This window comes from Callospermophilus lateralis, chromosome 6, assembly GCF_048772815.1.
Source record: "Callospermophilus lateralis isolate mCalLat2 chromosome 6, mCalLat2.hap1, whole genome shotgun sequence".
Taxonomy (NCBI): Eukaryota; Metazoa; Chordata; class Mammalia; order Rodentia; family Sciuridae; genus Callospermophilus; species Callospermophilus lateralis.
This window is the reverse complement of record NC_135310.1, coordinates 144,858,399-144,870,959: the sequence shown is the minus strand read 5'-3', so window position 1 is coordinate 144,870,959 and position 12,561 is coordinate 144,858,399. Positions and strand designations below refer to the sequence as shown.

The 12,561-nt window shown below is 40.2% G+C and overlaps 1 protein-coding gene across 2 annotated transcripts in view; it reads right to left on the bottom strand.

Moving 5' to 3' along the window:
• The window catches only part of Dsp (desmoplakin), a 48,081-nt gene that overhangs the window by 31,573 nt on the left and 3,947 nt on the right, over positions 1-12,561 (bottom strand). For both annotated transcript variants that reach the window (XM_076859172.1, XM_076859173.1), the window contains exon 2: positions 2,130-2,232. In XM_076859172.1, coding sequence (XP_076715287.1) covers positions 2,130-2,232 — 103 coding nt within the window. The remainder of the gene's footprint in view (positions 1-2,129; positions 2,233-12,561) is intronic.

Sequence of the window (12,561 nt, the reverse complement as noted above, 5' to 3'; positions counted from 1 at the left end):
GTTTGTTTTTTGTTTTTCAAGAGAGAAAATTTCCCATTGCTTTAGGACCACACGGGAGCTTTCTCTATAGAATTTTACTTTTGCTGCTTTCATTTGGCTTCAGCCAAATGAACCTCATTTCTCCAAAGCAGCAATGTTAGCAAATACGATACCATTTCCCAGTTGTGTTTTCATTGCACTTCAAAGCACATAAGTAGACATAAAGTGGGCACGTGATCCATGTAAATTTATAGAACTACATGGGAAATGTAACCACAGTCACTAATGAGTCCAGGGTGGGGTGAGTATGTTCCTTGTTGGGGTGGGTATGTTCCTTGTTGTCACTGACCCCTCTCCTGTCTAGCTTTGTGTGAAGGAATCTGGGCACTGGGAACATTGAGGGAAGTCTGTTTCAAATCAGAAGCCTGAAACAACCAGAACCAGAACCAGAACCAAGCTGGTTTGCTGACCCTCAAATATATTTTTACATGGACTAAGCAATGGTTATTTTCTTTTTTCGTACTAGAGATCGAGCCCAGTGTCTGCAGGCACTTTATCACGGAGCTAAATCCTCTTTTTTTTTTTTTGGACTGGGATTAAACTCAGGGGCATTTGACCACTGAGTCACATCCCCAGCCTTTATTTTGTATTTTATGTAGAGACAGGGTCTCATTGAGTTGCTTAGCGCCTTACTGTTGCTGAAACTGGCTTTGAACTCATGATCCTCCTGTCTCAGCGGCCCGAGCTGCTGGGATTACAGGCATGTGCCACTGTGACCAGGTAATCACTGGCTCTTTTAAATTTTGAGATAGGGTCTCACTAAGTCACTTAGGGCCTGGTTAAATTGCTGAGGCTGTCCTCAAACTTGTGATCCTCCTGCCTCAGTCTCCTGAGTTGCTGGGATTTCAGGCATGTGCCACTGTGTTCAGTCATAAAGATATTTTCTTAATGGGATAAAATAAACCAGAACTAGAATCCACAAAATATGTAAACTAGGAAATCAGAACAGTGAGATACTCTTCAAACAGAAGAAGCCATACATTTGCTTGTTTTAAATCGGTTCAAATATAGACAATTTAACAGAGGTACTCTGTGATTAGGTCGACTTCAGATATAACCCCAACATTAATGTCAGCTTGGGGGAGACTGGAACCTGACTATTTTGTTGCAAAGAATCATTCAGAAAAAGGAAGAAATGGTGGCTATTTCCCCATCATTCTCTAGTTGTTTCTTCAGAAACCTGGAGCAAATGTGAGTGCTAAGATATTTTAAAATGAAATCTGTACGTAGCAAATATCACAGAACTCATGATTTTTAACCCCAATTGGAAGATAGTTAAGAGATCTCAGTCATCATAGGAGCTCCAGATTCTCACAAATGCCACCCTTTTCCCTCAAATTTTAATTGTTTATTTTTTCATATTTTTTAATGCTTCTCAAACAGAATTATCCTCCTGGTATGGTCACTTTCCCTTACAAAAGCCATTTTACTAATTTGATGGTGCCCAGGACAATCCATCCCAATCCAGTGAAAGAAACACCACAGGTTACATTACTAGGAAGAGAAGAGATTACAAAGTCACATAAATAGCAATAGGATGCTGCAGTTCCAAAAAGGTGGCCACTGGTCATGTCAACATCTGCCGAGGTTCAGTCCCTATGATGAAATATTAAGAGGTGGAACTTTAAGAGGTCATTAATCCATTCATGTGATTAATGGATTAATAGTTTGATAAGAGGTCATTAATCCATTCGTGTGATTAATGGATTAATAGTTTGATGGATTATCTTCAGAGTGGGTCTGTTATAAAAGCCAGTTTGCAGGCTCTCTGTCTCTTCCATGTGATGCCCCACACTACCCCAGGGAAAACATGTGACCCTTGACCTTGGACCAGAACTAGGAGTCAAAATAAACCTCTTTTTTTTTTTTTTTTTTTTAATAATGTACCCCAGTCTGGGGCATTGTGTTATTACCAACAGAAAACAGACTAAGATGATGGCCCTCTCTAGCCTGTTCTGGAAACACTTCTAACTATGCAGCGGGGAAAACAGATCAGAGAATGGGGATGTGCCGGAGAGGACCAGGAGAGCCACAGCCCACGGGGCCCAGCTGCAGGTGGGTGAGGCAAGCGGGGGAACAGGGAGGCTTACGGGTTGCACGATCAGCTCGGCCCGCATCAGACAGTCGGAGCAGTTCTGCAGGAGCTCCTGGATGGTGTTCTGGTTCTGGTGCCTGGACATGGTGCCGGTTTGACTGAGGAGGCAGACACAAAGAAATCGGACGTGAAATAGCTTCTTTTCCATTTTGAAATCATTCGAAATGTTCAGAGAAGTTGCCAACGCAAGACAAAAACACTCCCACGAGACTCTTCACCAGGACTCTTCACCCAGACGCCCCGATTACTAACATTTGGCTGTACTTCCTTCTCCCCTGTCTGCCTATGTGGATTCACTTATTTATGGATATATATATATTTTTTTTCATGAATCACTTGAGAATAATCATATATTTTTACCCTCAAATATTTCTGCATGTGTTTACTAAGAATAAAGAAATTCACTTATCAAATCACAAAACAATTATTAAAATTGGGGAAATTCGAATGGATATAATACTTAGTGTTTAATCTAGAGAACTTTTCGACTTTCACAACTTAGCCAATAATGTCCTTCATGGCACTTTTTCTCCCAGGTCTATGATCCCATCCAGAGAATTCCTTTGAAATGTAAAAACACATCTCTTTTGTCATGACAGGGAGCTATTTCCACCTATTTATCACCCTTCCCAATTCAGCCCACAGCAGTTGATGATGCCATGTCCCCAACACCATGAGTCCCTCTGCAAGAAGACCACACAACACTGGATACTAAGCACGAAGATGTCACCAGAAAGTCTGGCCAAAGGAAAACGTAAGAGATGAGAGAAAAGCTAATTCTACAAAAGTGCCTTTGGCCATCACAGTAAAAGACAATAATGGTAAAGAAATCATGGTTTAAGGAAATGGTGGAAATTTTAAGTATTTTTAATGACCCTTCTCCTTGCAAGATGGATCAATACTTTACTCAACAATGAGGTTCCTTCAATGTACATGCAAATGAGGTACGTTTCTGGAAGACAAGTAGCAGAAACCTTCGAACAATGGAGATGTTGGAAAAAAAAAAAAAGTTGTAGATTGCCCATACTTTAAAGAAAACAGACTAGAGGAATTTAATTTGCTCCACAACATAAATGAATCCATTAGAGAGCAAGGTATAACAAAAGAGCCTTACTTTTTATTTTAAAAGCAGGATGAGCTTGAAAAAAAAAAGTTAATTTATTTATTTTTATGTGGTGCTGAGGATCAAACCCAGTGAGTCACATGTGCTAAGCAAATGCTCTGCCACTGATCTACAACCCCAGACCAAGAGTATCACTTTTCAATTTGCTAAGATCCATCATACCATACCACTGCCTACTAATGTTTAGTGTCAAGATATCTAGCATGTGTGAGCCCCTGGATTGGACCCCCAACACTGCAAAATAGAACAAGAATGAGAGATTTTAAAGCCTGTCAAATTATTGTTCGATGTTCATGAAAAGGGTTCACAAATGTGCTACGAGACAAGTTGTGTTCCTCAGAGGGCTTCGGCGATATCTGGTCCTTCCGTCAGGGCCAGTTTGCACCTGCTTCTGTTTGACATCTCTCTGACAAACTGGACTTTCCCTTGTGTGTGTGTCTGTGTCCCTGCATGTTTTAAAGAAAGTATTTCACTGTTTAAAAAAAAAAAAAAAAAGTTTGGGCTGTAGGGTGTAGCTCAGTGTTAGAGCACTTGCCTCATAGGCGTGAAGCCCTGGGTTCCACCCAGCACCACTTAAAAAAAAAAAAAAAAAAAAAAGGAAAACAATGGCTGTGTTATGCACAGATGGGATCACAAAAGTGTGGGAACTCTCCCAGGACTCCTCACTCTGCATCACCCACCACAGGGAAGCACTTTCTTTCTTTTCCTGCCACTGATTCGGGGTCCCTCCCTGCAAGCAAGGCTCTCCAACAAGTCAGCACTAGCTGAATGTGGGTGAGGAGCCCAGGCCTCCCTGGGAACCGCTCCCAAATGATGATCCCGGCTCTTCCAGGCAGGCCCAGACAACGTGCTGCTGAGGTGTCCAACCTATCAAAACCAGACAGCCTCCCCACTCCTCCTCCATGAATGCAACCAGTCTTTCTTCCACTCAGAACTCGCACAGGAAACCTGGCATATTTTTTGGTAATGTTAAGACACAGACAAAACTGTATCTGTTGTCCTAACTTGCACGAAATTCCAACGGCGTTAGGACACCTTCCCAAATGTACCTGTTAGAAAATAGAGGAAAGAAACTCAAGAGACACAGGAAAGAACTTAAAAAGATACAGAAAACTCACGCAGAACCCCAGTAAGGAATTAGAATGCTCCTGTGTAATTACATCTGTTCCCAAGTAGGGATCAGTGCACGCTTCTTTTGAAACATTTGGAAATTCTGTTCAGCAACTTGGTTCTGAGGGTGATTCCCATTCAAGCATCAAAAATGAAAGCCAGAGTTTCTGCGACATTTAACAAGGTGTGCCCCTGTAAAAACTCATGGACTGAGCAGTCAGAAGATGATTAAGGAAGCTGGGTAAGGCGTATACAAGAACTTTGTACTATGTTGGCAACTTTTCTGTAAATATAAAACTACTCCAAAATAAAAATGCTTTTAAAAAAAAAAAAAGGCTTGGGGTATATCCTAGTAGTAAATGCATCCCCTCCCACTCCACTCCCCATCCCAGCACCAACACACACACACACACACACACACACACACACACACACGCACGCAGAAGTCAAACTCCATTGTGAACAAATTTATCCAGAGTGTACATATAAGTTTTAAAGGAATCTATGAGACTAAACTTATTTGACAACAAAATATAAACTCACCCACTTCTTTTTCCCCAGGTACTAGAGGACTTCATTTCAAGACGCTTAGACATGAGTTGCTTCCAACAAAAGGGGAGCAAAAGCAATTAAAAGCTAGATTAAAACAGGAAGGCTTCCTCTATTATGTATCTTTTTTAAATTCCCTTCTCCAAGTTTTAGAAGACATTTCCTATTTCTAAGGGTGGGTGGGCATATATGTATATTATGCCAAAATACACTCTCCTGTCATGTGTATCTTAAAAGAACAAATAAACAAAAACGGTGGGCATCTCCTTAAAGACAAGACTCCTATCCTCACTCATAGGCTGTTGATACTACTCAAAAATTCACGTTTCACCCAAAGGCTTTCATGCCCTTGAGACTAAAACCTTTAGGTGTTTCACTTTGCATTTCAATAAACACATTATCACTTACTGAACATTATGTTCCATTATATGGAAAAGAGGAATGCACAGAAATCAGATTTCTTTTTTATTTTTAATATTTTATTTAGCCATTGATGGACCTTTATTTTATTTATTTATTTATCCATTTATTTATATGGGGTGCTGAGCATAGAACCCAGTGCCTCACACAGGCCAGGTAAGTAAGCACTCTGCCACAACCCCAGCACGAAATCAGATTTCTTTAAGGGTCAATAAAATGAAAAGCTAATGTGTTGGGATGATGAAAGTAAAAGTCTTTGACACTGTTATTTGTTTATAGGAAAGTATAATCTCATTAACCAAATTTCACCTTTTATAGTAGTCCCCCTTGTGCAAGCAGATATGTTCCAAGACCCCCAGAGGATGCCTGAAATCTTGCCTAGTAATGAACCTTAAATATACTATGTTTTTTCCTATTCACACATACCTATGATAAAGTTTGATTTAAATATTAGGTGTGGTAAGAGAATGAACAATAATAGAACAATTACAATAATACGTATGGAATTTAAGTGGAATTTAAGACTTGTTTTTTCCTAGAGTTGCTTATTTAACATTTTTTGGACTGTAGTTGGCCATGGGTACCAAAACCACAGAAAATAAATCCATGGTTGGGGTGGGGGGGGGGCTGTGATATGCAATTTCTCCAGACTGCCTCTGATCCTAAAGGAAAGTTCGCTTACTCTTGTCTTTCTTTGGTCAGTATCCCATTTCCACCTGAGGTGTAGCCAAGAAACCCTTCAAAAACAGAGAAAGGTGACAAAGAGAACCAGGTGTGTGCCTGGTTGATTGGCTCCGTCCATCAGGAAACATAGACTCAGGCCAAACAAAGTTCAGTGACTGGGGAAAAGAGAATCCTCCTTGACCTTCAGTTTACTTGTCTTCCTTCAATGAAGAATCCACACCAAACTGGCTGTGCTTAAATCAAGAAGGAATTGTAGGCAGAAAGGGATTTTGATCCATCGGGTCAGTCCAATGTCAGATATTCACCCACCATGTATACGGCCACGGGCTCTTGTACTGGACAGCCAGGAGCGCTTGCTTCAGAAAAAGTGTGTAATTATTTATGTGTTTGTTTTTTTTTTTTTTTAAGTTGTGTGTGATTTAAAACTTTGCACCTGGGTATGGTGGAGCACAACTGTAACCCCAGTGAGGCTGAGGCAGTTCAAAGTCAGTCTCAACAATTTGGCAAGACCCTGCCTCAAAATAAAAAATAGACTGGGGGCAAAGCTCAGTGGTAAAGCACCCCTGGGTTCAATCCCTAGTATCCCAAAATAAAACAAAACAAACCTCTGTAAATCAGATCATGTTTTTATTGAGCACATAATTTTAGATTTCTTTTTAATCTCAGAAAAAAAATTGGGAGGCTGGTGCTAGAGATTGAACCCAGGTGCATTTTCCCACAGAGCCACACCCCCAGCTCTTTAAAAAATTTTCTATTTTGAGATAGGGTCTCACTAAATTGCTTAGGGCCTCACTAAGTTTCTGAGGCTGGCCTCAAACTAACTATCCTCCTGCCTCAGCTTTCTGAACCACTGGGATTACAGGTGTGTGCCACCACAGTTGGCTTAATTCGGAAATTTTCTAGGCTGTGGTTTTCTCATCTCTTGGGCTAGATGATATCTAAGGTTTCTTTGGCTCACTCATTCTTTAAGTCCATTTTAGGCAACCATCCAACTCATTCTTATTGAAAGTAATATTAAAAGTCTGTGTTGTGATTAATGGTAACTGAGTTCTCTTCTTCAATTCATGTAAATTACTTTGGGAAAATGCAAAATTTTATCACATATGAAGAAAAGTTTTTAAATAACTATTTAACAATAGTTTTATTTAACAAGCATATAAGGATTTTTAAAATCCCTAGCCTCAAAAAAATTTAAAGATTGGCATACGGGGGAGGGGGGACAGAAAGGGGGATGGTATTATAATGTTAGGAATCGGATTAAGAAACCTCCAGCTTCCATTTTTAAATCCCATTTCAGATGGAAGACATCATATGTTTCTTTTGAAAAAAATAAGTAAATGGATTTGAGTCAAATCAATTAAAAGACTGTTGACAGCTGTCCTTGAAAGAAGCAAATTTGTCCTTCAAACTTTTAACTCTTTGAAAATTGCTTTAATCTTCAAACTCACAAAGACAAATGATTCACACTACAAAGCAGCAGCCTGCATAAACTTTTTTTTTTTTTTTTTTTTGGCACTCGGAGTTGAATGCAGTATTAAAACGGAGTGGTGGGGAGTCTTACCACTGAGCTACATCCCGGCTCTTTTTCAATCTTTATTTTGAGACAGGATCTTGCTAAATTGCTTAGGGCCTCACTAAATTGCTTAGGGCCTCACTAAATTGCTAAGACTGGCCTCTAACTTTCGATCCTCCACCTCAGTCACTGGGATAACAGGTGGGCACCACCCCATAAGGCTACAGACTTTTCTTTTTTAAAGATCATTCGAAAACTTGTTTAAACAAGTAATGGTTCCAAACGTTTTTATAAAGATCCCTTTGTCAGTGGGTTAAAGGAAAACACAGTCTGGAGTGTAATCCCCAAACAGTCCATACAAAGACGTTAGAAACAACATAGAGCTATGTTTTGCCTTACCGAGGTCAAATGACATTCTTTCTTTTCTTTAAAAAGTAAGAATGCAAAATTAGCTGCCTTGGAGCATTAGTCTAACACTGATTGCCAGAATATTCTAGAAAGAAAATATAAAACAAATATTTTGAAAAGGTGCAAGTAATATTGCAAAGTTAAAATATTTTTAAATGATTGCTCTCTGTTTTACGAAAATGATTCTATAGTCATTTTAACTGCTCATTAGACATTCATGCCATTTGACTATACTTCTTTTTGTGTATATATTTTCTCTCCCATTGAATTACATTTTTTATTTCTTCCTCTTTCCATCTTTCTCCTCCTCTCTTCTTTCATTTCATTCATCACACAATTTTTTATATATATGTTCCTGAAACAAAAGTCATGTCTTTCTGTATTCAGGTTCATGGAATAATGCATCAGTAAATGTGTACTGAAAATTAGAATTATATATTGCATTAATATCTTAAGACCTATTTGGGGCTGGGATTGTGGCTCAGTGTCAGAGCACTTGCCTCTCATGTATGAGGCACTGGGTTTGATCCTCAGCACCATATAAAATATAAATAAATAAATAAATAAATAAATAAATAAATAAAGTATTGTGTTCACCTACAACTAAAAAAATATTTTTTAAAAAAACCTATTTGTTTAGCTCTTTATCATTCATTATCAAAGCATTTTTCCACATTCTATACTGTTTGAGTTTCTCTTAAGGATCTTAAGTAAAAGGAAAAGATATATAATTTTACTTTTTCATTTGAGGCTGATACTTTACGCCCCCAAGACTCACTAAACACAGAGGCATCCCTGAAATGTCCCTTATCCATCCCCCTGGAGTTACAGCTCAAATGCTGCCTGCTGGGTGGAACTCACCCCCGGCACCTCTGCTCCCACTTGGGCTTTAGGTGTTTACACACCTGGCTATCCCACTCCTGGAGAGCAAAGTCCCATACCTTAGTCATCTTCCACTCCCACGTGCACCTAACAACACAGGGTTTGCACACAGAAGGCCTCAATGCATGTTTGTTTGGCTAAGTAGAGCAGAGCACAAGCAAACCAGTGGCTGACTAAGGACATTACCACCCCAGCCTCAAAAGCTCAGCCAAGGAGTGCATCTATCCTAGGGAGCCCATTCCCAACTCAGCCAGTGAGCGAAAAAGGAGGTTTCCTTCCTCCAGACTTTAGAAAGAGGGCCTGCTCTGGTCCTTCATGCTGTCCCCAGCCCAGAGGCAGTTCTCTAACACAAGTTCCACTTCTTTTCTGAGTGGCTCTCTCTCTATTTTTACACTGTGCCTCATATGGATTGTGTTGAGATGGGGAGTGCAGATCAATTACATCACCTTCATAAAGGCACTCAGGTCCATCCCAGTTGGAGCCCAATCCCAGCTCAGCGCCTCTCAGCTGCTGTCAGCTGCTGTCACGTACAGTCACATACAGCCTGTGACAAGTCAGAGTGACATGCACCCAGGGTGCTGGAGTTTCTGCAGCTGTGCAGGTAGGAACACCAGCCTCCTGGTGTAGGAGTAAGGATTAGAGGGGTCAGGATGTCCCCAGGGTGCTGCAGAAGCTAATTCTTCTCTTCATAACCTGTTGTTGACATGGTTATGAAAAATCCTTTTTGTATTTTTGTCTTCGTCTATAAATTTAAGAATATTATGCAGAAAATTGGGTATAGGGCAAAAGGAAATGTGTATACATGCATAGAAACATGGTTCCCCATAAATAGGCACAAGTTTTATGTTTTTATGTAGCAGCTAAAATAAATGGGAATGAGGAGAAAGAAGAAATAAATTAGGTATTATGTGTGAAACATTTCCAGTTCTTAGAAATGACCTACGAGACTCAGAGGTAACAGAAAACTCAACAAGATTAATACATTTTAACAGCATGAAAGAGACTTAGTGAAGTGACAAGAAAATTCAGAGAAAGATGCCCTTATTTAGTTTACTAAGAAGATATTTGGTTCTTACAAATTCAATGTCAAAATAGGAATTTCTGAATTACTACCCTACACAAAAATTTACATTTATTTGACAGAATCCTGAAAAACTCTTTACAAATTGTCGGTAATCCCAGAAGAAGCCAACTCCTTTTTCCTCCCAGGGGCCAGATAAAACAAGGAATGTTATGTTTGTGGGTCAACATTTTTAATTCCAAGCAAAACCTTATTAAATATGTTTGCTGTGGCTTTTCACTAAATAGTCCCCATTTTCAAGACATATAGATTCCACATTCATGAGATTTGAACAGTAGACTCTTCCTGTCCCAAGTGTTGGTGGTGAGGTGTAAATTACTGGATGCATTTGTATTTTAAAGAACACTACTTAGAATGAGTGGCAAATGGTGTGGGTCTTTAGGGATGTGGGGCTGCGGCTTCAACATCAAAACCACATCTGACTGTTTTTCCAAGAGCCAGGACCAGCCCAGGAGGAGGCAGAAGGAGAAAAGAATTGTGAACCGCAAGGCTTCCAGACTGAAGCTCTCTTTCAAAAACTTTCTAGAACCTCCCCATCTGGAAAGACTGGTTAGCTGAGAGTCAAGTTAGACTCCCCCAGTCACACCTAAGCCCTCCTTTGCTCCACCCTAAGAAGTCAGCATTGAGGTATCAGAGACATCAGCAGATTCTTTTCTTCCCAAGGCGATTCAGTCTCCTGAACAATGAAATCATGCCCATATTTAGAGAAAAAAATTAACTACTGTTGAAAGCTTTTTTTTTGTTCCATTAAATAACAATTAGATGGCTTAATACAGAATAAACAATTAGTCTGCTTAATGCAGAATCATCTTGAGTGTTTTTTTTTCTAAGCAGATGAAACTCTACAAGAGTATTAATAGGAAAAAAACGGTTATGAAATAAATATTTCACAGGATTGCAACCAATTAAAAAGAAGCAAAAACTCCAATTAGCTAGAAAAGAGTTTATAAGTAGAAAAAATGGATTCTAACAACAAAGGATGGATGGTTTCTTGGGGCCTGTGGTATCCTGGATTCAAACCCAGCTCATCACTTACTAACAGTGTGATCTTTGACTATTTTAGCTTCAGTTTCCCATCTGTAGACTGAGGTTTGTTGTGAGGCTTGAGACTGTGTACATAATGCACCTGGCACATCGCTGATCTGATCTTTATAAAATACACAACTTACCCACATTTAACCACCGTGTAAATGTTACCTGCCGTCTATTAAATTAACCTGAATCTTCCTTTACCATCATTTCCCAAAATAAAGACCAAGGATACTCCTTCTATGAGTCACCCAGGCTCTGAGCTGTTTTCTCAGACTCCTACCTGCAGCTCTTGGCTGAAGCTGGCCGTCACTCCACCGGGCCAGCACCTGCTCTCCACAGCCACAGCCCACACTCAGACTTTCATTACCTCCCCCCTTCACTGGGGCAATGGCTTCCTCACAGGGACTCCTCCTGGCATCTCGCTCCACTTCATGCCACCTACACGGTGCTGCTGCAGAGCAGTCTGAAAGCACTGCCGGGGACACCTCCTTGCCCCCTCCATGGAGATTTCCACTGGACACAGTGGAACCCTCATGGCTGCCCTCTGCCTGGCCAAATCCCTCTCATGGCATCCGGGAGACCCCTCCTCCTGTCTTCTTCCTGCTTCCTCACTTTAAACTGGTTGCTCAAAAAGGAGATCACTTTATCAGCTTCTCAGACTTTTCCCATGCTCTTCTCTGCCTGCCCATCTTTACCAAAAGACCAATTCAATACCATTTCCTTTATAAAGTGCCCCCTCACAGACTTTATCTCTGTTATCCTGTCTTCTTGCGAAGATTCTGAAGTTATTTACATCCCTCCAGCCCTTTGCCTTTGTTGGGTTTTATTTTTATTTTATTTTGCAGTGTTGGGGATGGAATCCAGGGCCTCCCACAGGCTAAGCAAGTACTCTATCACTGAGCTACACACCCAGCCCTATCCTTCTGTATTATATATAGTACTTATAATATGTCTCCGAGTACCCTTCTTTCAAAGTTCAAGTCTTTGACACCTAACACATGTGCAGATGTTCAGTAAATACTTGAATAAATGAAAAATACATTCAATGCTGAAATCAATGTGAGATGCAGTCATTTAATTACTGGTCTGTCCAGTCTAAAAGTTGAGCTGCAAAGGCTGGGGAGGACCAAGGTGAGGAGCCCTGGGTTCTTGTATCAACCCAGCCCACCCAGCCAGGAAAGAACTCTAGGACTTGAGGCAAGTGATTAGCTTCTATCTCTACCACAGAAAAGTGGGATTTCTGCCCACTAGGTAACCACTAGTGGTCCTTCCTTTTCTGCAATTCAGTGCAAATGGTGTTTATCTCATGCAAAGAAAAAGGCTTCTTATAACAGGTAATGTAAAATAAACTTTAAAAAACATCAAATAGTGATCACAGGTGTTTTGGTTTTGTTGTTATGTTTTGTAAGAGGCTTTGGTACTGGATATTGAACCCAGGGTGTCCCATGCTAGGTGTACACCCCCAACTCCTATTTGGTTTTGAAATTATGAGATCTGGATAAAAGTAAGCATTAACATAACCACATACTTCTGAAGCTTAATAACTATGTGCTGCTTTTAATCCTCCTACAAAATCCATACTTTGATAAAAGATCTAACTCTGAGATTGGCTTACGGTGGTGACA